Genomic DNA, 27793 nt, shown 5'->3' with positions numbered 1-27793 from the left:
AGTGACACAGGAGAGAGACCCCAGATGTCTGGCCAGGGAGACCACCGACTTGTGTGTGCAAAGCCCTCCTCAGTATAGAATGAAGCCCCCGTGACAAAACAAAGGAGAAAGTCCAAGCTAGCTCTCTTCCCCATCATGCTCTGGCACAGAACTCTGAGGAGTTGGAGAATTCTAAATTCAAACCTGGCTCACCAAGTTGTTAAAATAAAAGTATATTTAGCATTATCCATTCTCCCTTTTTTTTTTTTTTTTTTTTTTTGGTCAGAAATCGAGCCCTCTCCCCTCTCCCGGTCAGTTTTAGCTCAGCACAGGGCTGCCTCAACGCAAAACACCTTTCTCAAGGTCCGCTGCAGCCAAATGAGGCCATGTGACTTAGCTGCCACCAGCGGGATGGCAAGTGAATCGTGCATGCAACCGCTAGGTCACATCCTTTAAAAAGGAAATTGTTTTTTTTCTCCCTTCCTCTCTTCGCCTTCCTTTGGACTACAACTTGGACATAGTATCGAGGTGCCAGCCACAACCGAGAAGATGAGACAACAATGTGGGATGCCAAATAACAAGAAAGAAGGGACCAGGATCCCTGAGAGGCCGTATGGAGCAGAGCCACCGATATCACTCATCAAGTCTGAACTGTAAGGTGAGAGAGAAATAAACCTTGATCTTTTTTGAGCCGCTGAATTTTGACATTTCTTTTGGTACATGAGTGCAGCCTCTCTCTCACTAATACATTTGCAAATGACCTAAATAAACTGGTTGTAAATTAGATTTCGAGGAGGTATGTATGCTAAGCCATACCAAGAGTCAACTACAGAGGTCCCAGACAAAAGACCACAGTACCAAGCCTTTGAAAAGGAAAGAAAGAAAGAAAGAAAGAAAGAAAGAAAGAAAGAAAGAAAGAAAGAAAGAAAGAAAGAAAGAAAGAAAGAAAGAAATGGGGGAAAGGGGGAGGGATTTTATATGAAGGCAGAGTTATTTTTTTAAAAATCCTACCAGAAAAATGTGTCAAATATATGGCAAACACACAAGAAAAAAATAAATGAGTTCCATATGAAAATTAATCATGCCACCTAAAAGTGTATAAAATGACCTGAAAATGCTCTGTCTATCCTAGAATGTCTTCATAGTAAATACAAAGAGAAAAAGCTTTAAGGCAAAATTCTGGGGATGCCTGAGTGGCTCAGTTGGTTGAGTGTTAAACTCTTGCTTTCGGCTCAGGTCATGGTCCCAAAGTGGTGAGATTGGGCCCCTGAGTTGGGCTTCACGCTGAGCCTGCTTCAGATTCTCTCTCTTTCTCCCTCACAGCCCCTCCTCTACTTGCACACTTGCTCTCTCTCTTGCTGTCTCTCAAAAAATAAAATTAAAAAAAATTTTAGGGGCACCTGTGTGGCTCAGTCGGTTGAGCATCCGACTCTTGATTTCAGCTCAGATCATGGTCTCAGGGTCATGGGCTTAAGCCCCGAGTCAGGCTCCACACTCAGCATGAAGCATTCACACTTGGTATTCTCTCTCTCTCCCTCTGTCCCTCTCCCCTGCTCATGTTCACTCTCTCTCTCTCTCTCTCTCTCCCCCCCCAAATAAATAAAAATTAAAAATAATTTTTAATAAATAAATAATCTAAATTTTAAAAAAAAGCAAAATCTTGGGGGCACATGGCTGGCTCAGTCGGTAAAGCACTGCGACTCTTCATCTCAGGGTCATGACTTCAAGCCCCATATTGGGCATAAAGTTGACTTAAAAAATAATAATAATAGCAATAATAAAAAGCAAAAATTCTGGATGTACTTAAGAAATATTTACATATATTAACATCTTTAATTTTTATAACACAAAGAAGTAGGTACCATTACTACCCTCAATTTATTGATAAGGAAACTGAGACACAAAGCAGCTAAGCAATTTGCCCAAGTTCACAGAGCCAAAAGGTGGCCATGCTTAGATTCAAAACCACATCTGAATAGCGATTCAGAGCTGTATTACAAGATACAAGGCAGTGCTAATAAAATTTTTAAATACTGTAGCGTCTTCTTATTCTGCTTTTCAAATCTTGTATAAAATAATAACATCATGCTATGCTTGACACCTAACCCAATTTAGAGATAACATGTTTATCCCAAATGCTATCATACAATCCCTTCTGTAATCCCCAAAACAATATTGTTTGGAAGAACCCAAGTGTGTACGATATTTGGGAAGGTCACAAGATCAGTTCAGACAAAACCGAAATTACAACAATAAGAAAGAAGGTAACAGAACACGACCCTTCGCTGGCATCGCTCTGACGATGAAGCATTAACAATGTGGTTCTCCGGAGCTTATAAAGTGATCAGTGTGAGGTCATCTAGTGCACACTCCTACCCTTACAAACAAATCAATTAACTGTACAGACTGAGTGATTTATTCAAGGTCATAAAGCTAGTTATTTGCAGAAACAAAACAAAACCTAACTCCTCTCTGAGACTAAGGTAAGACCTTTCTTATTAATAGGGCATGCAAGTCCCCTAGAATTTATTAACTAAAGCAGTGATTTTATTTATTTTTTTTAAGATTTTATTTTTAAGTAATCTCTACAACCAATGTGGGGCTCGAACTTACAACCCCGAGATCCAGAGTCGCACGCTCCACCGCCTGAACCAGTCAGGCGCCCATCAACTAAAGCAGTAATTTTAAATTATGTTCCAAACCCATGAAGAACCCTCAGGGGCCTGGGGTGATCTACCTGCCAGTCCCATCCCCCAAACCCTGCTTTATAGAAAGCTACACCCTGCCTGTCCGCCCTGATTAAAGAGAATAGCAACGCATTGTCACATTCCGAAAATGAACCTCCATCTAAGACTTGTTTCCAGAAGGACTTTCTTACTAGAAAGGAAAAAAGGAAAGTGAGGAAGGAAGAAAAGGAGGCAGGGAGGGAAGGGAAGAGATGGGGGAGGGGAGGGAGGAGAAAGGGAGGATGCGAATCAGTTAACAAAGCAAAATATTAGCCCAGTTACTTTGGAGAACCCAATTCTGGGCCCCTTTCGGCATGCTTAACCTAAAGAAAGCTTCCTACTGCCAGAATTCATCTCCTAGAAAAACTATCACCATCATTTCATTAAATGGGTATTTTCATGCCAAATAAAAAATTAACATACTCTCAGAATAAAGAGCAAACTTGGAAAAGAAAGTGCAGCTGACAGCCCAGCAGTGACACACATCTCCATGACATTGGCCTAGTCTTCTCATTTCCCTACTGTTGAAAACATCAAGTGGTCTGCCAATCAGCATTTGGGAAACAGTCACAGGCTAGCTAATCAATCAGTACAATAAAGATCAAAATGATATGTGTCTCAGGGATTACACATTTGTTGAAAGCAATAAAAAGCACAATTTGTTTAGTCACTCAACATCTATTTATTGGGCATATGCTATGTGCCAAGTACTTTTCTGGATACTAGTGATTCAACCCAGACAACCATGTCCTCTGGAGCTCACATTCTGTTTGAGAGACATCAGCATGCCAACCAGTAAACTGTCAAGCATGCTGGTGGCTGGTAAGTGCCACGGAACAGAATAAAGCCGGGGAAAATGGTGCAGAGTAAAGAGTGAAGAAGGGAGGCTTTGCAGTTTTCACTGGTGGTCTGGTAGGTCCTGGAGAGGAGGGAGTCCCCCATATGGTCACCTGAGGAACGAGTGCTCCAGGCAGGGGCCACCAAGGCAAAGGTCCTGAACTGAGAGACCTTCACCTGTGAACAAGGAGCAAAAGGGTAAGGGGAGGTGAAGTTGGGCAGGATCACCCAGGACCCTGGAGGTCACTGTAAGGTCTTTAGGTTTTAAAAAAAAATTTTAATGTTTATTTATTCTTGAGAGAGAGACAGAGTATGAGTGGGGTAGAGAGGAGAGAGAGAGACATAGAATCTGAAGCAGGCTCCAGGCTCCAAGCTGTCAGCACAGAACCCGACATGCAGCTCGAACTCACAAACCATGAGATCATGACCTGAGCCCAAGTCCAACGCTTAACCGACTGAGCCACCCAGGCGCCCCTCTTTAGCTTTTATTGTTAGGTAAAATGGGAGGTCACTGCAGAATTGTGAACCCAGGGTGATACGGATCTACTTCAGTTTTTAAGAGGCTCACTCTGCTGCTGGCTGAGACCAGCCTTCATGGGACAAAGGGAAAAGCAGGGAGACCAGTAAAGAGGGGACTGCAGAAATTGAGGCAAGAATAATGGTGGCCTACACCAAAGCGATAACTGTGGAGATGATAAAATGCAACTAGATTCTGGATAAACAGATTGGATGTGGTTATAAGAAAAAGAAAAGACTACAAGGATGCCCCCAAAATGTTCAACCTGAACAACTGGAAGAATCAGATTGCCTTTAAGAAGGTTAGGCAGGAGTGTGGCATCAGGTTTGCCTTACAGGGAGATCAGGAGTTCAGATTTGAACAAGCATGTGGAGATGTCTAGTGTACAAAAGGAAACAGAGTATGCAGTCCAGGGGCACCTGGGGGGCTGAGTTGGTTAAGCATCTGGCTCTTGATTTCAGCTCAGGTCATGATCTCATGTTTCATGAGATGGAGCTCTGCATCAGGCTCTGTGCTGTCAGCACAGAGCCTGCTTGGGACTCTCTGTCTCCCTCTTTCTTTGCCCCTCCCCTGAACTCTCTCCCTCTCTCTCTCTCTCAAAAAGAAATAAACATTAAAAAAAAAAAAAAAAGGAAATATGCAGTTCAGCAGGAGTCAGCAGGAGATCACTGGGTCAGAGCTAGCAATATGAGTCCAGGATTCAGATGGTGTTTCAAACCAAAAGATGAGAGATGACAAAGGGAGCAAGTGGGACAAAGAGGAAGTCCAAGTACTATGCCCTCCAACGTTAGGAAGAAGAATCAGCAAAGAAGAACAAGAGGGACACCAGGAGAGTGTGGGGCATCCTCGAAGCCAAGTGAAGAAAGTGTTTCATGGAGGGCGGAATGATCAACTTTGTGTTGATGCTACTGACAGAGTAAAAACTGGAAACTGACCCCTTCCTTTAGCAATAGGGGACTCTGTAGCAACTCTAAGGGCACTTTTAGTTGAATAGTTTTATGCCTATTTAAAGTGGCTTTAAGAGAGAATGAGTGGAGAGGAATTGCAACCATGGGCATATAAAACTCTTGAGGAAGTCTTTCAAAAAGGGCAACAGAAAAATACGGTGGTAGCTGGAGAGAGAGGTGGGATCAAGGGCACAGTTATTTTAGGAGAGGAAAAATAATACTTTCTATGCTGTTGGAAAGGACCCACTAGAGAGGGAATAGTACAGATGCAGAGGAGAGAAGGGAGAGGTCCTTGAGCAAGCAAGAGGATGCATGGTTGGGGTGGCCTTGAGAAAGTGCCGGTTGGAGGCAGATGTGGTGTTGGACCCTGGGGATTCCTCTTCAGTTTACTTCAATTTTCTTAGGACAAGAATAGGCAAAGTCATCAGCTAAGCATCAGGATGGGGAGGAAGGGGTGAATGTTTCCGGAAAGAGAAGACGTGTGAAATAATAATGTAGAACAGCGGAAGGGCGATTGTCAGGCAGCCTTAAGGTCTCTCATGTGAACATGAATTTCACTGAAGTAAAGCATTAGGGTTGTTCTTCTCCACCCTCGTTCCTCTGCAGGGGCTGGTACAGAGTAGGTGAAGTGTCAGATTTAGCCAGGGGTGGAGTCTGACACAACTGTGATGAAACAGGAAAGACAATGAAAGCAAAGGAGTGATTGTGATTGACCACGGAATCTCAGTGAGAGCAAAGAGGGGACACGAAGGGATGAGCAACAGCCTAAGGGTGGCAGGAGCAGTGGGTTAGAGATCCCACTGCATCAGAGATGGCTGGAACGGTGATACAAGAGGAAGTGAGCCAGAAGTAGAAGACGCAGTGGGCAGTAAGCGTGACAATTAAAATGCAGATTGTGGAGGGGCTGCAGTCATAACTGACGATATGGTTTTGCCAAGATATTACGGCCGCAGCAGAAGACAGGCTCGCAAGAAAGAGAAGTTCAAAACCGAGAGACAACTGTTGGAAGGATCATCCTGAAATCACTAAACAAGAGTAACTTTTAGAGACAGTGACCCAGGAGCTGAAGTCACCCAGAAGTAAGAGGTTACGATGGGGGAACTGAGTGGCATCTCAACGATGAGGTCTTGCTGGTCATGCAATTTGATGACATGAGGTTTAAGGTGGGGGCAGGGGGGTCTGATCCGGATGTAAAAGGAGGAGCAATCAGGGAGCAGAGTCCTCCAATGAGAACTACTACTACTTTTACTCCATGAGCATGAAAGAGACTGGCCTGTTTTCAGGTGACAAATATAACAACAGTTTTGAAAAAAGAAATTACCTTTGATGTGAGAAAAACTAAAGCATTGTGATACCCACTCCACCTGAGCTTGATGAAGCATAAGTTCCAATAATTAAAAAAAAAAAAATCTGAACCAGACTGTTAATTAGTAATTTACGTCTGATTATTTGCCACTTTTAGCAACAAAAGAGAAAGATTCATCAACAAATAAAAATTCATTATATGCAAAACTGGGTCAAATATTATCGGAAATTTTGCCCTTCAAACTTTGTGTCTACTCATCCTAATTTTAGCAATGAGGTCCTTTGCCTGAAATGGCTCTGAGACAACAGGAGCTATAACCTAATGTCCAGGATCTAAGTTGTATCAATAGTGTGGATCTTAATCTCATGCCAGAGTATCAACTGCCCATTTCATTTCCAGCAAAAAAAGAATGAGGGGCACCTGCGTGGCTCAGTTGGTTGAGCATCTGATCTCTGCTCAGGTCATGATCTCACAGTCTGTGGGATTGAGCCCCACGTCAGGCTCTGTGCTGACAGCATGAAGCCTGCTTGGGATTCTCTCTCTCTCTCTCTCTCTCTCTCTCTCTCTCCACACCCCCCCTCACTGCTCACTCATGCATGCTCTCTCTCTCTGAAAATAAATAAAATTAAAAAAAAAAAAAAAGAAACCCCTTACAAGACACAGCCCTAACAAGACTCAACTTGTTGGTGGGTCATAGGCTTCCTTTAATAATGTGATAAAAACTGTGGACACTTTTGCCCAGAAAATGTGCAGAGGCACATTTGTAAAAAAAAAATTGCATCCATTACAAGCATTTCTTGATAACCCCTCCCACTTCCTCCATAAGCCAACCAGGTCAGCTGATACAAGTACCTGTATCTGCTAAAAATAATAAAAATCAAAAACTACTTCTTAACTCCTCATCTTCCACTGTCCTAATCTACCATCTCTTAAATTCTTTCTCCAGGGGCACCTGGGTGGTTTGGTCGGTTAGGCATCCGACTTCGGCTCAGGTCACGATCTCGAAGCTTGTGGGTTCCAGCCTCGCATCAGGCTCTGTGCTGACACCTTGGAGCCTGGAACCTGATTTGGATTCTGTGTTTCCCTCTCTCTCTGCCACTCCCCCCACTGGTTCTCCCTCTCTCTTTCTCTCTCTCTCTCTCTCAAAAATAAATAAACATTAAAAAATTTTTTTTTGTTTTAATTCTTTCTCCAGATGCTCATTCTAGGGTCAGTCAAAAATCTCAGGAAATTGGGGTGCCTGGGTGGCTCAGTCGGGTTAAGTGTTAGATTCTAGGTTTCAGCTCAAGTCAAGATCTCACAGTTCATGGGTTCAAGCCCTTCGTCAGTCTGACTGGCAGTGCACTCAGCCCAGACCCCGCCACTCTCTCTGCCCCTACCCCTCTCGTGTGCACACTCTCTTTCTCACTAAATAAATAAATAAATAAACTTTTAAAAAAAAGTAAAATCTTTAAAATAAAAAATAAATAAAAGTTTAAAAAAATGTCTTTTATAGATAGACTAGATAAAGTAGATAAATGTAGATACAGACTCAAATAAGTTCTTCCCTAACAATCTCCACAACATAAGATAGAGCTGAATCTTTTTTTTTTTATTTTTTAATGTTTTTTATTATTTATTTTTGAGAGAGACAGAGACAGAATGCGAGTGGGTTAGGGGCAGAGAGAGAGGGAGACACAGAATCCAAAGCAGGCTCAAGGCTCTGAGCTGTCAGCACAGAACCCAACCTGGGGCTTGAACCCACAGACTGTGAGATCATGACCTGAGCCAAAGTCAGCCGCTTAACTGACTGAGCCAGCCAGGCACCCCAGATAGAACTGAATCTTAAAGAAAGCCTAGATTCACAACCAAAAGTGACAATTAAACTGGCCAAATCAAAACCTTAGACACCACCAATGCCCAACCCAACAATGCATAGTTTTCAAATGAGACCTTTTATTTTGTCTTAAAGGTCAAGGGAACCACCATTCTGAGATAACAGGTTACACACCAGAATTTAAAGTTAGCCTACTGAATATAAGCATTTACAAGATGGAACTCAAAAGAAAAACAATACAATAACAGCCTTTTCTTTCTCCTATTACCCAAACCTCCACAGCAAAGCATCATATTAAGAAAAGCATCTGTTACTTGAGTAATTATGATTTCTAAGCATCCCAGCTTTATTGACTAAACTCCAATGACCTTTCCACTATTTAATTATTCCCTAAATGAAAGGTATTTCTCAACATCTGTTCTTAATTTATTTTTAATTTGCATTTACTCTAGCCTATCTGTTGGAGCTGAAATTAGTAATATAGTATGACATTATCTTCACACAGTCACATGAAACATTCTGTTCTTCAATCAAAGTTCCTCTGAAATAGTTTTCCAGACTCCTTTCACATACAGATTTTCTTTTAGCTGTCCAGGACTATTATCTGCACTTAAGATGAGATTAATATTACCTTTCTTTTGTTACCATTTCAAAGAACTTTTATATTATACTAAATAAACATGAACAAACTTTCTCTTTCTTCACATTTTAATTAATCTAATTTTTTCCTGAAGCAAGACTTTTCTTTCAAAACATACTTAAAGGAAAAAGTACAGGGGTGCCTGGGTGGCTCAGTCAGTTAAGCATCAGACTTCAGCTCAGGTCATGATCTCGCGGTCTGTGAGTTCAAGCCCCATGTCGGGCTCTGTGCTGACAGCTCAGAGCCTGGAGCCTCTTCAGATTCTGTGTCTTTCTCTCTCTCTCTCTCTCTCTCTCTCTCTCTCTGCCCCTCCCCCACTCACCCTCTGTCTCTTTCTCTCTCAAAATAAATAAACATTAAAAAAAAGAAAACAAAAGTACAAATGCTATTGAAACAACTCAATTCAAAGTTACTGAAACAAACTGACCAAGAGATAACACTTTAGAAAAATAGCAGTAGTCAATGTAATTGATGAGTAATTAAAGCTACCTTTAAAATGTAGAAATGAAGCAAGTTAAGAAAATTAATTCTGGGGGCACCTGGGTGGCTCAGTCAGTTAAGTGTCTGACTCTTGATCTTGGCTCAGGTCATGATCTCACAGGTAGTGGGATCAAGCCCCGAGTCAGGCTGCTTGCTGACAACAGAAGCCTGCTTGGGATTCTCTGTCTCCCTCTCCTTCTGCCCCTCCCACTTGCACACGTGCATGAGCACACCCTCTCTCTCTCTCTCTCTCTCTTTCTCAAAATAAATAAATTAAAAAAAAAAAAAAGAACTATGTCCTTAGGCAAAATAAATCAGCTTAAAAAAATTAATTATGGAGGAAGAGCTAATAATTAAAAGTGCTGAGAACCCGAATTAAACACAATTTGAAAAAACCTATGCAGCCAATTGAAAAACATAAAACCGATCCTGTGAAAGTGAGGTTTACATGGCAGCTTCATATATGTTGTTACTAACTGCTAACCATCTTTCAAATCCTTTCCCTACTCCGTCTCCACTTGTACCGCTTTGGTTCAGGCCCCCATAATCTCTACCCTCAATTATTTTCATAACCCTTCCCCACTCCCTGCCTCCCCCAACTCTGCTCCCTTACTAAATTTACCTTTCACACTGCCAACCAAGTTATCTTTCTGAAAAATAGTACTAAGCCCATCATTAACCCACTAAAACTCCTGTGGTGGCTCCCTGCAGTGAAATGATCAAATCTTTATCCTGCTTCAGAAAAGCTTTCAAAATCTGGCCCCAACCTATCCCACCATCCACAAGACCCCAGCCATACTCGTCTACCAGCAACAGACTCAAAATGCATTGCTCTTTTCCATTAACCTGCCATGTCCTTCCCTCACTGTCCACATGCCTACCTCCTGAGCATCCTTCAAGGCACGCTTCAAATTCCCCCCTGTTAAGGTGCTACCACCAACCCTACCCTCATTCTCACCAAGACAAGAGTTTCTCCTTCCTCCTTCCATGTTCCCGTGGCCTTGTGTGCATTGCCCTGTTTCTTGTACAGGATTTCTATTTATTTCTCTCCTCCCAACTAGCCTGGGAGCACCTTAAGAACAGACATGTGTCTTGCTCACCTCTGAGCCCATCACCTAGCACTAATGTCGGAACAAGAGACATTTGCTGAGTGAATAAAGTATGTATATAAGCAAGTCTGATTTTTTTTTAACCATTAGCATATATAGTAAGCCTTCATTGTGCACTTGCTGCATGTGGAGACTAAGCTGAAGGCTGGCATCAGAAAGTCAGATTAGGGGAGCATGGACCATACACAGCAAGAACAGCCAAAAATAGAAATAGAGACTGAACAAGAGGGAGAGATTGATTCTGGCTCAGTGATCGAAGAGTAGAATGCCTTGTGGCATTTATGCTGTTTGAAGAATGGAGGTCTCCAAACTGGCAGCTTAGGAGGGGTAAAACAACCAAGCACAGAAAACAAAGCAAGCTACATCACAAAGTCAGGAAAAGGGCTGTGGGCAGTACTCACATGGAACCATGCACCTCCTTCACAGCCTATTGGGGGGGAGGAGGGCTGCTAAAAAGGTAAGATGGTGGCAGACATCCCTAAATGTTTCATTTAAACATACATGCAGGGGTGCCTGGGTGGCAAGGAGAGTCCAAAGAAACAGAAGTAGTTCCTAGGGCAGGAACAGTGGGCACAACGTACATTCCAAGGACATGGGAGGGGGTGAGGAGGCTCTGATTGCCAGGTCCAGCTTGCAAGTCAGTTAGTGGTCACATCCTCTCAATGCCTTCCTCCAACAGGTTAATATTCAAAATATATAAAGAACTAATACAATTCAATAGCGAAAAAAAAAATCTGATTTAAAAACAGGCAGAGGATCTGAATAGATATTTTTCAAAAGAAGATGTACAAATGGCCAACAGGTAGATAAAAAGGTGCTTAACATCATTAATCACTGAGGAAATGCAAATTAATCACTGAGGAAATGTAAATCAAACCCACAAGGAGTTATCACTTAATACCTCTTAGAATAGTCACTATCAAAAAAAGACAAGAAAAATGGGGCACCTGGTGGCTCGGTTGGTTGGGTGTCCCAATTCTTGATTTTGACTTGGGTCACGATCTCGTGGTTCATGGGTTTGAGCCCGCACTGGGCTCTCCCTCTTCCCCCACTGTCAGCACAGAGCCTGCTTGGGATTTGCTCTCTCCCTCTCTCTCTGCCTCTCCACCAATGCTGTCTCTCAAAATAAACATTTAAAAACAGAAGACCAGAAAAAAAGAAAAAAAAAAGGTTGGCAAGAAAGTGAAGAAAAAACAAAATCTTGGTGCACTATTGGTAAGAACGGAAATTGGTACAGCCACTATGGAAAATATGGAGGCTGCTCAAAAAACAGAACTAAAAATAGAACTACCATAAGATCTAGAAATTCCACTTCTCTGTATTTATCCAGAGAAAACAAAAACACTAACTTAAAAAGATATACGCAGCCCTATGTTCACTGCAGCATTATCTACAACAGCCAAGACATGGGAACAACCTGAATGTCCTTCAATGGATGAATGGATTAAAAAAAAAAAATGTGATGTATACATACAATAATTATTCAACCATAAAAAAGAAAGAAATCCTGCCATTTGCAACAACATGGATGGGCCTTCACAAAGGGCATTACGCTAAGTGAAATAAGTCAGACAGAGAAAGACAAATACCATACGATCCCTGTTATATGTGGAATCTAAAACACCATCATCACTACCACCACCATGAAGCTCAAAGATACAGGGAATTGATTGCTGGTTGCTAGAGATGGGGACGGGGGATGGGTGAAATAGATGCAGGAGGTCAAAAGGTACAAATTTCCAATTATAAAATAAATAAATCATGGGGGTGTAATGTACAGCACAGTGACTACAGTTAAATGATACTGTATTATACATTCAACAGTTGCTAAGAGAGTAAATCTTAAAAGTTCTCATCTCAAGAAATAAAATTTGTAACTATCTATGCTAATGGTGTTAACTACACTTACTGTGGTGATCATTTCAAAATATATACAAATAAAAATCATTACACTACATTTGAAACTAATATAATGTCAATTATATCTCAATTTTAAAAAGACAATGTATCTTAAAACTGGCAATATAACAATTGAAAAATGAATCGGTTACAACTTAAAACCAAATTTTGTTTTTAAGTCTATTTGTTTGGGAGTAGATTTTGTTGGTTTTATTTTGTGGTCTGTTTCAAATAACTCTGAGAAGCCTCCTTCCTAAGTAGTTCATTGAAACTTCCCCATACCTCCCACACGGCCAACCTCTACACAAAAGTCTCTATTCAGATAGAAATTATCTTCCTGTTTATGCCCTACCAGGTGCTCCCTTTTTAAACCTCAATCTTAAAAATGTCCCCAGGAACAGGTCCCCTTAAATTCTGACACACGATGTCAAATTCCACACAGTGACATATGTAACAGAAATTACATATTTTGAACCACCTGAAGCTTAATCAATGAAGAAATTAAAATCTCTTCCTACATCTTCAAAGAGGTTAAAGATTAGAGCTCAAAGACATAACTCAAGGTCTATAAGAAAGTGGGAGTTGGGTTTGGCTTGGTTTAGTTAAATGAATACGAGGACATGTCAAGACCTCTGAGGTATATTTACGGATCCTCAAAGGAACTTGCTAGAGTGGCCCAAAAGTCACTTAACTCCTAATCGGTCCAAAAGTCACTTCACTGTTAATTCATCTTTGACATAAAAACAATTATTCATTTTTTAAAATGCACTCATTTTAAAAGAATGATAGGCAAATTACTTTATATCAAAAGAAGTCTAGTTATATTAAATATAAGTATTAGATGCCACCTATTGAAAATTACAAAAACAGGGGTGCCTGGGTGGCTCAGTCAGTTAACTGTTCAACTCTTGATTTTGGCTCAAGTCATGATCTCAACGGCTCGTTAGCTCAAGCCCTGTGTCAGGCTCTGCGTTGATAGTGCAGAGCCTGCTTGGGATTTCCTCCCCCTCTATGCCCCTCCCTTACTCATGCTCGCTCTCTCTCTCTCTCTCTCTCTCTCTCTCTCAAAAATAAGTAAACTTTAAAAAAATAAGTAAATTTTAAAAACAAAATTACAAAAACAGGGAGGGAAATACATGTGTAATAGTGTCTCCAACATTAAAGAATATAAGTAAACTAGCAAAATGTTGTTTATGTTTTATACTTTATATCACATCTTTAGAAATCACCCCACATCAATAAAGAAAAAACTGGTGAATTTTTTACTGCAAATTATTCCACTGTATGAATAAATTATAACTTAACTAAAAAGAAAAAAAAAAGGAAAACTAGCATACAGGATTAGACACGAGAATCTCTTCTGCACCATGAGTCAAAAACATACCTTAGAAATAATTTCTTAGAAAATATACACAATAAGTTTTTACAGTGAATTGATCAGAGGACTCCATGTAAGACTTCAGGATATGGCATAGGCTTACAGCAGGAAGAGGTTAAGTACAATGAGCTGAAGACCAAGGAACTCAATAAGAAGTATTTTGCTGCTGAATATTTTGGTATGATCTTCTGGTTTAAAGGGCCAGGAGAAGAAATGTACCAAATTTCATCACTCTCCTCCCCCACTCTCCATGGTTTTACCTTTGCTCAATATAACCCAAACTCTTCAAAATACAAAGCAAAAGAAAAAATGTCCAATAGAAGAATCCATTGCCTTTTTTAAATGTTCAAAGGGAAGTAGAGAAAGAATCTTCAACATTTGACTACAGTTCTCCTCGCTCCTCTGAAATGCACACACCATTTTCACTTTAGTTCCAAAAGTCTTCAACCTGCCTTCCTTCTCCATTCATCAAAGGGGCTTGCTAAAACTCCAGATGCCCAGTCCCCACCCCACAGGACTGAATCAGAATCTAGAAGGTGGTTCTGATGTGCAGCCTGAGTTAAGAATACCACGTGGGATGGGGGCACCTGGGTGGCTCAGTTGGTTGAGCATGCAACTCTTGGTTTTGGTTCAGATCGTGATCCCAGGGTCATGAGATCAAGTTCTGATTCTCATCCTTTCTCTCTCTCTCTCTCTCTCTCTCTCTCTCTCTCTCAATCTCTTTCTCTCCCTCTGCCCCTCTCCCCTGCTTGTGCTCGCTCTCTCTCTCTCCCTCTAAAAAAAAGAATACCATACAGGATGAGTCCAAAACCCAACTTTCAAAATAAAAGCATACATATCCATCTATGTAATTACTGAATTAACATTAAGTAACATGATTCACACATAGCCTGTGAAAACCAATCAGTGAATATCAACCTCAAAATGCTATCCACACCCCCCATTATATATATATATACACATATACACACACACACACACACACACACACACACATATATATACATGTATACACACACACACACATACACACACACACACACACGCACACCAAAATCTTAACTAGAAAGTGGAATGGAAGATATTCTCAAATACTAAAACTGGAATTAAAAAAAAAATATCTAAACAGATAATACTTTTTAAACTACAGTGGATGCATTTATTTCAAAGCTGTACCACTTTAGAGACACAAAGTCAATTTTTAAATGAGCTTCTCTGCTACATAAGAAATGTTATTATGTGCTTTCTCTGCTCTTTGGAAAAAGTTTTTTGTTACATAATTAAATGTTAAAATTACTGAACTGGACAGAAATCATAATAACTACCCAGCCACCACCCCCCCCCCATCAAAAGAAAAGTTCATTTGAAAATATTCATCTATGAAATATTAGTCTTCTGCTTTACACTTTGAGCTCAATGGCTATGATAGAAATGATTTTTTTTTTTAAAGAAACTGAGTTCTCAAAATCAATGTGAGATTATACCACCCCAAACCTTAATCATTGCTGCCACATGAGCACACACAAAAAAATTCCCCCTATTAACCAGACCAGGAGTACAAGCTCCTGGAGAAGACCCACAGGATTTAAGTAAACCTCAGTTATGCGGTTGTTCAAAGGCCCCAGGGCAAAGGCTACACGAAAGGTGAAAAAGACCTGCCTCCTGTAGTTGACAGGTGTAAATCCAAGGGCAGAGGAAGCAAAAGTGAAAGGACTAGAGTTGGCTTAGTTTTCTCAGTCCAAGAGCCATCATTTCAAGAGTAAATATATATTAAAAACTCACAATGACTCACATTTCAAATCCTGAATTGAGTATATTTATTATTAAACAGTTAAGGCATACCAAAAAAAATAAAAATAGTAATATAGTAACTACCTCTGCCTCCACACACAGCTTAAGGGAAAACAGTCTAGCCCCTACATCTGAAACCACCTGAGTATCCTTTCACAATTAAATTTTAACTAATATTTACAACTGCTGCAATAATCTTGCGTGTTCGCTTGTTCCCAGAAAATCATCCTATCAGCCTCTGGTTCAAACTTCTGGCCTCAAGTAAGGTTCAATAAAATTGAGTTTTCCATTCTGTCCATATAATTAATGCACCTCCATCGCTTAGAACATTCTCAGCAATTCATGTTTTCCATTTGGGAATGGGTCACCTACAGAGCTTCCACCACCACAGTAACAGATCATGAGAATCACATTAATACAGAAGGCTCTTCTAGAACTGCACTCCTTCAACGTAATGAGGCGACAACATGGAGAATATTTTTATACGCATTACAAGAATAGCTGCACTCCTCAGAGTTGAATTTCCATCAGGGTTACCGTCCCTCACCACAAATCCCCAGGGCTCATGGAAAAAAACAAACCTGTTCAAAGAGCCCGCTCCAAAGCATAGGTATTCCAGCCAAGTAAAGCTTCAGGGGGGGAAAAAAATAATTTTTCATAGTCCTTCAAGCTATTTAGAAAAATCCCCTCACAGATATTTCTTTAAATGAAAGAGAAAAGTAGATCAAGGACTCCCTAAATGCAACATAACCAGTGTCCTTCCTAAAGAAAGGCCACTGAAAGGGAAACAAATAAGGTAATCTTCCTCATAATTTTCATAAAACTGAATCTTGTTAAGCAAGTTTACTTTATTGCAAACACAGCATATTTCTAGGAGGCTTGCTATAAATGTAACCAGGTATAATATTCCTTATTAAATAATTCATTTTATTTTTATTTCACTGGCCTCTCTCTTTTCTTCCCTCCCCCTTCCCCCACCTCTACCAACTCTTTCAATCCTAGAGATATCCATCTGGGCATCAGACCAGGACTTAAACTGTGCCAAATCGCAGTGCATCTGAAATCCACTACCTTTTTTTTACCAGCCAGTGAAAAGCCTTGAGCAACAGTCAAAGGAAAAAAGAAAAGGGAATTCACGTCACAAACAAATTATCAATTTCTCTGCCTTCTACCCAAAGGACTGCCTGTGCTCTGGCATTTTCCCCTTTGCTAACCCTTAAGAATAAATGACAGAGACTAGAAGCGAGAAAGACCGGGACAAGTCTGGGAGCAGCAGGCTGGATCTCCTACAACTGGCCCTCCCTTGGCAGGGCCATGATGCCAGAGAGCCTGGAGAAGCTTATCTCATAGCCCAGGGTCTATGAATAGGAGGGAAGAGACAGAGGGATGTATAAACCGAATTAATACTGTGCAAAATTAATAAGCAGTAAGTTCAGGGACAAATGAAGAATCATCTAGCAGCAGTGAAATAAACTACCTTGTAAATTAGTAGGAGACTCGGCAATATGCAGAGGTCAAACGCAGAGTTTCTGGAGTCAGAGCAACTGCATTCTAATCCCAGCTCTGGCACTTTCCAGCTCTGTAGCCTTTCTCATTGAATAAACATTCATTGCTCACCTACTAAGAGCTGGGCCCTAGGCTTGATGCCAGGGATGTACTGGTCCCTGCTCTTGTAGAATTAAATTCTAGTGGGGAGGACATTAACAAACACACAAAACAAGAAAAGTGCCAAATAGCAATATGAACATATAGGAGACTGGGGCACCTGGGTGGCTCAGTGGGTTGAGTGTCCGACTGCTGATTTTGGCTCAAGTCATGATCCCAGGGTTCTGGGATTGAGCCCCACATCGGGCTCCATGCTGAGTGTGGAACCTGGTTAAGATATTCTCTCCCTCTCTCTCTCTCCCTCTACCCCTATCCTTGCTCCCCGCTTGCTTGTTCTCTCTAAAATTAAAAAAAAAATTTTTTTGAAATAATTCTAGTAACTTAAATGCACAAATATTTCTATTATGCCAGGCTTTTACGCTGCCCAAACCCAAGGATTCAGGGAAGAAAGAGAAGAATCTTCATAAACCCAGATTTAAGTGATCAATATACTCTCAATAGCAATTTTTTCCCCACCCAATCTCTACCCCTCCCCCAAATCTAGTCCCCCAAAAGGAAGAAATTTAGAGGAACAGATTAGTATTAAAATTTTCCTATAAGAAAATTCACTATATTTTATTTCCCAAAAAAATAAAATTCCCATGGAGAAAAATATGTATCTTAAACGTGTATCTGTTAATTTACAAATTATTTTCAGTACATAGTTTTGCATTTTCCTTTAAAGTAATGAAAAGGTCAAAAATTCAGGATAGAACACATCCAAGGAAGATCTTTAAAAATACGCATTAGGGGCGCCTGGGTGGCGCAGTCGGTTAAGCGTCCGACTTCAGCCAGGTCACGATCTCGCGGTCCGTGAGTTCGAGCCCCGCGTCAGGCTCTGGGCTGATGGCTCGGAGCCTGGAGCCTGTTTCCGATTCTGTGTCTCCCTCTCTCTCTGGCCCTCCCCCGTTCATGCTCTGTCTCTCTCTGTCCCAAAAATAAAAAATAAAAAACGTTGAAAAAAAAAATAAAAATACGCATTATATGTAGATGATTCCTTTGACATAAAAAAACTAAAAATCCCTTTTCAATACGTAAATTTTAGAGTACTATGAGACCTGACCACCGTATACTAATATTTACCTTAAAAGAATCAACGGGGCGCCTGGGTGGCGCAGTTGGTTAAGCGTCCGACTTCAGCCAGGTCACGATCTCGCGGTCCGTGAGTTCGAGCCCCGCGTCGGGCTCTGGGCTGATGGCTCGGAGCCTGGAGCCTGTTTCTGATTCTGTGTCTCCCTCTCTCTCTGCCCCTCCCCCGTTCATGCTCTGTCTCTCTCTGTCCCAAAAATAAATAAATGTTGAAAAAAAAAAAAATTAAAAAAAAAAAAAAAAAAAATCAAAAAAGTGCCTTCCAGAAAGCAAGGTTGGGACTAATACAGGCCCATTCAAATCCAAATTTATCTACGGACTTTTGCAACATAATCCAGCCAAAAGAAAGTGATTCATGTCTCAGCTATGCAACAGCTAACTTTTCAATGTGTTGTGAAGTAGGTGCCACCAAAGTAACAGTCATAGCTGTGGCATTAAAACACTCTAAGCAATCTGAGAGTCTTTAAAAATGTAAGAACTACATAATACAGACTCATTAAAGAACTTTAGAAAATACACGTGAGCAAAAAAGAGAAAAATGATAATGCCACAGTACCAAGATGAACATATGCTCTGCTAAATCTTCTTGAAATAAGTATTTCCCACATATAGGACTTCATATTACACTTTTTACTTAACAATATCATGAATGTATTTTATACACATCCATAACATCTTTGTAAATGTACAACGTTCTACTTTATGTATATACCCTATTTTAATTAGCTCCACTGAGATTCTACATGATCTGTTGCGATGCCCTACACTAAAGCAACAAAGCAGGTTAACCACTTATTTCCTAAAGTTATTGGCCCATGACATTGGTTTTTGAAGTATACATCAGAACTCGTACTCCTTCACAAATACTTTGGGAAATTATGACTTAACCAATCCTCAGTACTGAATTTTTACGGTGTGTCCAATGTTTTTCTATTATAAAAATGCTATGATCAAATTCCTGCTTGTACATGTCTGTATATTCCCTCGGGAAAAACTCTAAAAATAGAGTTACTGAGCCAATGGTATGTATATGGTAAAAACATGAGAATTTCTGCCCAACTGTCCCCCAATAATGTAAGAAAACTGGCAGTCTTTTTAAATGATAATATTTAATTTAAAGAAGAGTTTAGAAGTTATGTGTATTCATCAGATATACTCAATATTTTTAAACTTATATAATTACTTTTCTATGGACATGGCTAGTTATCAATATCAAAGGTCTTACTGTAATGGACATTGACTCAGAAAACTAAGAATATGCCTCCTCGCAACTTATAGACCATGACAAACATGGATATGTTAAGTTGTGTCTTTTCTTTTCCTCTTTGTTACATTTACATATTTCCGGATTTACATTCTGTGCCCTTAAGAAGATATTAATAATCTCTTTTATCTACATAGTACTTTACACTACAAAAACACTTAAAAAGAAATTTAGAGAAATAAAACATCCTAAGAGTGTACTGTAACACAGGATATTAAGCTGTACCTCCAAAAGATCCTTAAAGTTACACAACAGTAGCTACATATTTAGAGCCAAGACTATAACAACCACAACCTTTACCAATTAACCAACACCAGTATCATGGAGGGAAATATGTATCTTAAATGTGTGTCTCTATTAATTTACAGATTATTTTCAGTACGTATTTTTGCAATTTCAAATAATTAAGAAACAGGATCCTAACATAGTATAAAGATGGTTCACACAGCAAAAACAGGGATTAGGTTCCTTTTTTTGTTTTTCAAGTTACACTGGAAGTAATTTTATACCTCAAAGTAACTCTCAAAGTTACTTAAGTATAGTGTTCACACCCAGGGTGGAGTTCTGTGTAATTTTCAAAAGTCAGAAAGTCCCTGTCTACTCAAAAATATCTCCCCTTAGAGCCTAGAGCCCATCTCAGAATCATATTTGAAGATTTTTAAAAATGCAGAAATTTTTTATTCAACAGGTCTGGAGGGGAGCCAGTGCATCTGCATTTTTTAAAGCCTCCCCAGTTGTTCATTTGTACAGCCAGAGTCAAAAATCACTCAATTATAGATAGATAAATAGATAGATAGATAGATAGACAGACAGACAGACAGATAGATAAAACGAGGAAGAGAGTGGTACCTTTCAGTCCTCAATCTAAATGTCACATGAAAACCATCAATCTGACTTAGGTTACCCATGTGAAAGGTGTACCTTCAGGAGACTGATAAAAAGTTTCAAAAAGGAAAGCAAAGGTAGATATCTGTTGGCCTGACCCTGGCCACCAAAAAGACATGGTTATGTAAGGATATACAGTAATGGAACCAAGACTCAGGAAGAACCACCTTACCAGAAACCGTGCTACTTTGTACTTTAAGCACGTAATCCATTCAACTTCATAAAACTTCGAACAACGAGAAAAAACTGCTCAGCTGTGCGTCTGTGTGGAAAGTGGTGGTCTCATCAAGGAAAAGCATTCAACTACAGGAGGCAGAAGGCATTTCACCAAACAGTGCCCATAAGCATACAATAAGACCAAAATGAGTTGGCAATTAAGACAGGACACTCAGAGACCCATTCATTACTTTTTACAATAGTCACTTATCAGAACTGTGTTGCTCAAAAGAAGTCTGTCTCACAAGAACAATGCAAAAACAAGCCAAAAAAAAAACCCATGTCTTCTAAAGTAATTTATTCATAATAATCCATCATTTTCTTAAGCTTCTGTTACCTACCAGATCTGGATTTAATGATGTCACTGAATTCATTCTGCCCATCATCAGGCCTGGCCTCATGTTCTCCATACTTGGCCATCTTTGCAGAGTTTCAATTTAATCCAAAGACTGTATTAAATCCTCTTTTTAAGACTTCCAGGTTTCTATAATGGTCCAGCTCGACATCAATACCTAAAGAGAAAAGGGAATGTGCTGACTTGGGGAAAAAATGTATATATATACATTTATATATACATATATATATTTTTATATACATAGTCATATACAACTGTATATACTAACCATTCATTCAGCTAATATTTATTCAGCAACTTCTATGTGCAAGGCACTGATGTGGGCAATGGGGATACGACTAAAAAAGAGACCCAGCCTCTGCCATTTTGAAGTTTATGGACACTAAGCTGTTAATTATATAATGAACTATTTCATTATAATACTGACATGTTGCAAAAGTACAGATGAGAACTATAAAGTAATATGAGCATACAGCAGAGGAATCTGACCTGCCCTGGGCAATTAGAGAAAGTTTTCTTGAAGTGAGATTTGAGCCAAGCCTTCAAGGAGGAGGAGAATTTCATTAGCAAAAAAAAAAAAAAAGAAAAGAAAAGAGCCTTCCATGTGAAGTGGTAGGAAGAATCATGGAGAACTCAAGAAGCTGAGCCAGTATCTTTGGAAAGCAAACAGCCAAGAGGAGAGAGATCTGGTGAACTAGGTAAAGTAGGTAGACAGGACCAGGGACAGGGCCTTGGAGACAAGGTGAAGGTTTTGATCTTTCTCTAGACAGGAAGGGGGATCCAACAGATGGCTTCAAGCTGGGAAGTGACATGATCAGATTTGCCTTCTGAAAAGACCATTTTGGTTTGTAGCTGGACCAGAATGATGGGTGAGGAGCCATGAAGACTACGGCAGGATACAGCAATTGTACATTAAAGAACCTAGAACGTGGGCACATAGGTGTTCAATGAAAATTTCTTTCAATTATTAGTCTGTATATCTGAAATTTTTCCATGATAGAATTTTGAGGAAAAAACTCCTAACTTCAACCAAGTCATCAAACTTCACATGACCAATAATGGGGCACCGTGTGATACAATGGAAAATATACCACATCGTCTATATAATATCCTTGCCAAAATGTTTAACATGAAACTTATCATGAAGAGACAAATCTAAACTGTGGATAGTCTTTAATATAAATTATCTAGGGGCACCTGGGTGGCTCAGTCAGTTAAATACCCGACTTCAGCTCAGGTCATGATCTCATGGTTCATGAGTTCAAGTCCCGCATTGGGCTCTGTGCTGACAGCTCAGAGCCTGGAGCCTGCTTCACATTCTGTATCTCCCTCTCCCTCTGACCCTCCCTCTCCCTCTCTCTGTCTCTCTCTCTTTCTCAAAAACAAATAAGCATTTAAAAACTTTTAAAATAAATTATCTAGACTGCTGACAATTACCAATGTTTTGAAATATAAAAACACCTGAGGGAGGGAGAACTGTGCAGGTTAAAGAAGACCAAAGAAACATGGCGACCAAGTGTAGTCCTTGACTGGATTCAGAATTTAAAAAATAAACATTTTGGGGATGATGTGAGAAATATGAACTGGGGCTATATATCAGACAATATAATTGAATCAATAGTAAAATTCTTTAATATTGGTTAATGGTTTTATCATTATGCAAGTGAATATCTCTGATTATAGGAGACACCTGATGAAACATTTACCAATGAAATGTGATAACTTCAACTTAAGTTCAAACAAGACAGCATATACCTGTCTATCTATCCATGTACAGTTATCTATCTATACACATACATACAGAGAGAGAGGGAGAAAGAGAGAGAGAAAGCAAATGTTGGGGGCGCCTGGGTGGCGCAGTCGGTTAAGCGGCCGACTTCGGCCAGGTCACGATCTCGCGGTCCGTGAGTTCGAGCCCCGCGTCAGGCTCTGGGCTGATGGCTCGGAGCCTGGAGCCTGTTTCCGATTCTGTGTCTCCCTCTCTCTCTGCCCCTCCCCCGTTCATGCTCTGTCTCTCTCTGTCCCAAAAATAAATAAAAATGTTGAAAAAAAAAAAATTTAAAAAAAAAATAAAAAAAAAAAAAAAAAAAAAAAAAAAAAAGCAAATGTTGTAAAATGATAAGTGGAGGGGTGCCTAGATGACTCAGTTGGTTAAGCATTGACCCGATTTTGGCTCAGGTCATGATCTCAGGGTTCTGAGCGTAGAGCCTACTTAAGATATTCTCTCTCTTTCTCCCTCTCCCTCTGCCCCCCTTCTCTCTCTCTCTCTCTCTCTCTCTCTCTCTCTCTCTCAAAAAAAAAAGGAAAATGGTAAGTGGGGACTGTAGAGAAAGAGCATATGGATGTTTACTCTTCTGTCTAGTATAATATTACAGGCAGGAAATGACTGGTCCAAACAAGGGTACCAGGAAAGAAACAGGTAGATATATGGGGTATTTAGATATCAAATACAAAAGATTAGTGGCATTTGGGAAGTGACTGGGTACGAGAGGTGCAGAATACTAAGGTGCAAAATGACTGCCCAGTTTTGGTTTGGACAACTGAGCAGAGGGTGAGTCATTCGCGGAGCTGGGGAGCAGATAGGCCACTGGCAGAAGAAATAATGAATGCGGTTTGGACTTGCTGAGTTTGAGGTCCCTCTAAGTTATATAAGTGGAGATAGCAAAAAGGCAGTTGGACATACAGGTCTGATCTCAAAAATGGTCTGAATTCAACAGAAATCTGGATAGTTACACGTCAGATCTACTGACACAGATTTTGTTCTAGAAGATACATCATATGAATTCTGCTGAGTATAGCTATCACTCAGTAAAATAATTTTAGTCTTTAGTAATTAATTAGAATCATCTTCAGAATTTAAAGAATTAAGGATTCTACTTGGCAGCACCACCTTTTCTTTAAGAATGTCAGTAATTAGGTGCCTCTGAGTGGCTCGGTCGATTAAGCTTCTGACTCTTGACTTCAGCTCAAGTCATGATCTCACAGGTTCGTGAGTTCAAGTCCCACATCAGGCTCTGCCCTGACAGTGCAGAGCCTGCTCAAGATTCTCTCTCTCTTCTCTCTCTGCTCCTCCTGCACTGTCTGTCTCTCTCTGTCTCTCTCTCAAAATAAATAATTTTTTTTAAATGTCAATAATTAGAGGGGTGCCTGCTTGGTCAGCTGAGTGACTGACTCTTGATTTGGGCTCAGGTCATGATCCCAGAATCGTGGGACTGAGCCCAGTGTCTTAAGATTCTCTCTCTCTCTCTCTCTCTCTCTCTCTCTCAATCTCTCTCTCTCTCTCTCTCTCTCTCTCTCTCTCTCTCTCCCCCAGTCCTGCTCTCTCTCTCCTTCTCTAAATAAATAAATAAATAAATAAATAAATAAATAAATAAATAAATTTTTAAAAGACTGTCAATAATTAGAGCTCTGTGTTGACCTGATTCTTCCTGGAACACAACGTCCCTACAATCCAGACAGAATCAGAATTCAATTTTAAGTTCAGCAACTTGGCTCTATCCTAACAGCCCCTTAAGTGGATCCCAAATGCCAATTAAATAATTAATTGTTTAACTGGGAATATAACAGTCAACACATCCAAACATTAATCTGCAAATAATGGGCATTAATTCATTTATTACAACAGATATCAGAACAAGAGTTTACTGCCAGCTAGCATTAGCCAACCCAATCATTTAAGTCAAGGACACACCATATGGTATTATTATTTTATAATATGTTTCATTTTGCATACTTCTGTAATATCTAGTATGTTATATATTATAATGTTTAATTATATGTAACATTCAAGGAAATACCATACTATCTTATAACATAAATATATGTAAAAAATAATTACTGTATATTTTTCCTAACCAGTCAGGAAAAGAATGTGTTCTAATAATAAAGAGGTCAAAATTACCAGAGAAAAATGTTTTAAGTGTTTAAAAGTTCGAGACAGAAGACAACTGGTAGACTGCTAAAGCTTCAGGAACAATTTTTTCTCCTATAGAGAGAACCATGTAGATTGGACCATCAGTCTGCCAAATTTTGAGTTTAAAAAAATTTTTTTTTTATATTGGTCTACCACTGTTAAGACTTTAGGGATTATTATATGACTAAGTTCGTTTTGGGGGTTACATCCCTATAAAAGATTTGCTGAATTCTTAAGTGTATTTTATTATATTCAAGAACTTGAAGCTTTGTTTAGAAGAATGCTTATAAAATTTTATTATGGGAAATCAGGTTTGTCTAACAAAAATTCTCTTTACTGAAAAGCAACTAACTATTGCTTTAAGAGACAGTTCTAACGTTCTCTTTCATAACTGGTCTTAGCCAATGGTTTTCACTTCCACACTTGCCAAAGACCTCTCCCAATATCTCTTTACCCTAATTTTTTATTTTGCCACCCTAAGATCATTTCTCAAATCTTCTCTTCCTGATAAGCAAAATCCCTTATATGCTACAAAGATACAGCACAAAGAGGATCAGAGGACAAGGAAAGAATGGGAAGGAGAGAGAATCACAGAAGGCCATTTGAACAGTGAGAGCACTGACTGCCACTTGTTGGCAGGAAAGGGCAGGGGGACTCCGAGCTGAGTACTATCCCGGGAAAAGATATCTCCTTCTAAATCACCAAATGCTGCAGCAACTTATAAGTGGTTGTCAGGAGACAGAGTACAAGTTTGGTCCCTAGCACTGTGCCTCAGTGTGCCCTGTCCTCTTCCACACGCACAGGATGGAAGAGAGGCCATGCCATCTTCCACACAAAGCTGGGTGAGACCCTGAGAATGAATTAATGGGATATTTCCTCAGAAGCTGTAAGCCCTATACAATTGTAATTTACTGTTACCACTGCTTTGGGTCTCTGTTGCCTCCTAATTATGTTTTGCAAAGTTTAGACGGACCTTTCTCACTGAAACCAATGCACTCAACTCAACCTTCCGCAACTCTTTATTCAGAACGTGTCTGGCTGGTCATAGGGGACAGAAGCCCTGAGTGTGTGGCAATAAACTTGGGAGAGGGGGTGGCCTTGCAGATAAAGCTAATGTTTTAATTTTAAAACAATTTGGCAATTAGACCACGTAAGAATACAAAATACATTGAACAATTAGCAATTATGATGGAAATGCGGTATAGGTCCTTGGGCAGAAAGCGTCCACGCTGTTTTACACCAGAAACCCAAACCCTGGAACGCTAGAGATAGTGGAAAGGGAAGCGAAGAGGCCAAGAATTTGCCGCTCTGCTTGAAACATAGTACCAAAAAACCGCCCAGTGCCAAAAACTGCCATTCTTTCTCGGAAACGCTCCAAGGGAAGGTGATTAATACTGTTTACAGGAGCAATAAATTTTAGGTAAACACCCAAAGGAAAGTTAAAGAGCTGTCTCACTGGTCCCACAAACTCGGATGGAGGGAGCGGAGAATGACCCCGCGGAAACCTTGGCCCTGGCCGCCGGGTACAGTGGTAGCCTACGCACCCACGAGTTTCGCATTCCTCCAGCTCTCCCCTGACCCGCAGCGCTCCCCGCAGGCTGCGGTCCCCACGGCCACCAGCAACAGCCGGGAGGGGCCAACCGCACTTCCTGAGGCCCGTGCAAGTTACAATCGAGTGGATGCGGCTACTGCCGCGGGTCCCGGAGCCCGCGAGCCCCGGCCCCTGCCCGGACACAGGGAATCGAGGCTCCCCCAACTCGGCGCATTCCAGCCGCAGCAAGCGGTGCCCTGACCCTCCCGGGCGCGGCATGGGGAACTGACTTGCGGCCCTGGTGACCCAGGTGACCTGGAGGCTAGGAAAGGAGACTCTCTCCGGGACAGCCCAGAAAGCGGAGCTGATCGCCCCAAGTTAGACCTGGAGCTCCCCAGTTCAACGTAAAACAAAGCGCGGGTCCCCAGGCTCTAGGAGATCGGGCACGTTTTCTCCTTCCCTTGAAACAACCCTGAAACAGTCCCTTTCGTAATCCCGGGCTTGGGGCAAAAGAATTCTCTTGTAACCGCGTGCCTTCTAAAAGTTGCACAGCCTAAAATTAGTGCTTTGTTGGCTTTAGAAGTGGCCTTGGACCACCAGAGCCTCGGACCCAGAGCCAAAAGGGGACACGAGTTACCTTACCTGATGCAGCAAGTGATGCCAAGAGTACGGGAAGGCAGAAGAGGCTACCTCGGGGACACACACCAAATGCACGTCCCCCCGCCCCGTCCCCTCCCCGGAACCCCACCCTCGGGAGCAGCAACGGCTAGGAGATCCAGCACGTTTCCTGCCAGGCGGCCGGCGGCGAGCCGCTCCCCTACCCGCCCACCACACCGCCACCCACTTACCACTCGCTCCTCGGGGACACCTCGGGGCCCCGCCTTCCCGGGGCCGGGGCGTGTGTCACTGGCCATCCTAGGAGGCCACGTCCCCTCTCGGAGGTCACAGCGCGAGGCACGGGTACGCGACCCTCCCAGCCGGCGGGGGGAGGAGGGCTGGGGGAGCCGCACCCGTCGGAGGAGTCTGGGTCACTCCCCACCAGACGGATGGCGAGGACCTCCCCGCGGGAGCTCTCTCCGCGTTTCTGGCACCCTCCCTCTGCCGCCGGGGGGAGCCGAACTCGGGTTCCGAGGAAAGTGCACGAGAAAGTTGGTGACATCTCAAGACTCGGCCCCGAGAAGGAGATCGGGACGCACGGTGGAAGCCGCAGAAGGACCATCCTCCCGGCAGCCCACGCCCCACTTCCCGGGGCTGCGACACTGCACGGGCTTACCTGCTCCAGGACCCGCGGGCCCGCGCCGCCTGCCTGCCAGCCGCCGCCGCCGCCGCGTCCCGAGCGGGCCGCGCTCCTCTGGGCGTGTTTGGGTCGTCAGTGATCGCGGGGGAGTGTGCGAGTGTGAGTTCCGTGGAGCAACGTGCTTTAAAAAGGAAATGTGAAGGACCAGACAAATCCGAAAGGAAAAAAAAAAAA

At 41.3% G+C, this 27793-nt stretch overlaps 1 protein-coding gene across 2 annotated transcripts; it reads left to right on the top strand.

The window, feature by feature from the left end:
* Positions 1-457: 457 nt before the first annotated feature.
* On the top strand, positions 458-27793 carry LOC115514487 (serine/arginine repetitive matrix protein 1-like). Of its 2 annotated transcripts, none has more exons than XR_003968996.1 (2): positions 458-637; positions 7259-7298. XR_003968996.1 is itself a non-coding variant. In XM_030316522.1 (2 exons), exon 2 carries the CDS (start codon positions 26968-26970, stop codon positions 27757-27759), a length of 792 nt encoding a protein of 263 aa, XP_030172382.1. In that variant the 5' UTR covers positions 458-637; positions 26903-26967; the 3' UTR covers positions 27760-27793. The 2 variants fall into 2 exon arrangements, 1 of the variants encoding a protein (XP_030172382.1); XM_030316522.1 differs by lacking the exon at positions 7259-7298 and adding an exon at positions 26903-27793.

Source organism: Lynx canadensis, chromosome B2 (genome assembly GCF_007474595.2).
Source record: "Lynx canadensis isolate LIC74 chromosome B2, mLynCan4.pri.v2, whole genome shotgun sequence".
NCBI lineage: Eukaryota > Metazoa > Chordata > Mammalia > Carnivora > Felidae > Lynx > Lynx canadensis.
The sequence above is the reverse complement of the archived record's forward strand: the minus strand, read 5'-3'. Positions and strand labels throughout refer to the sequence as shown.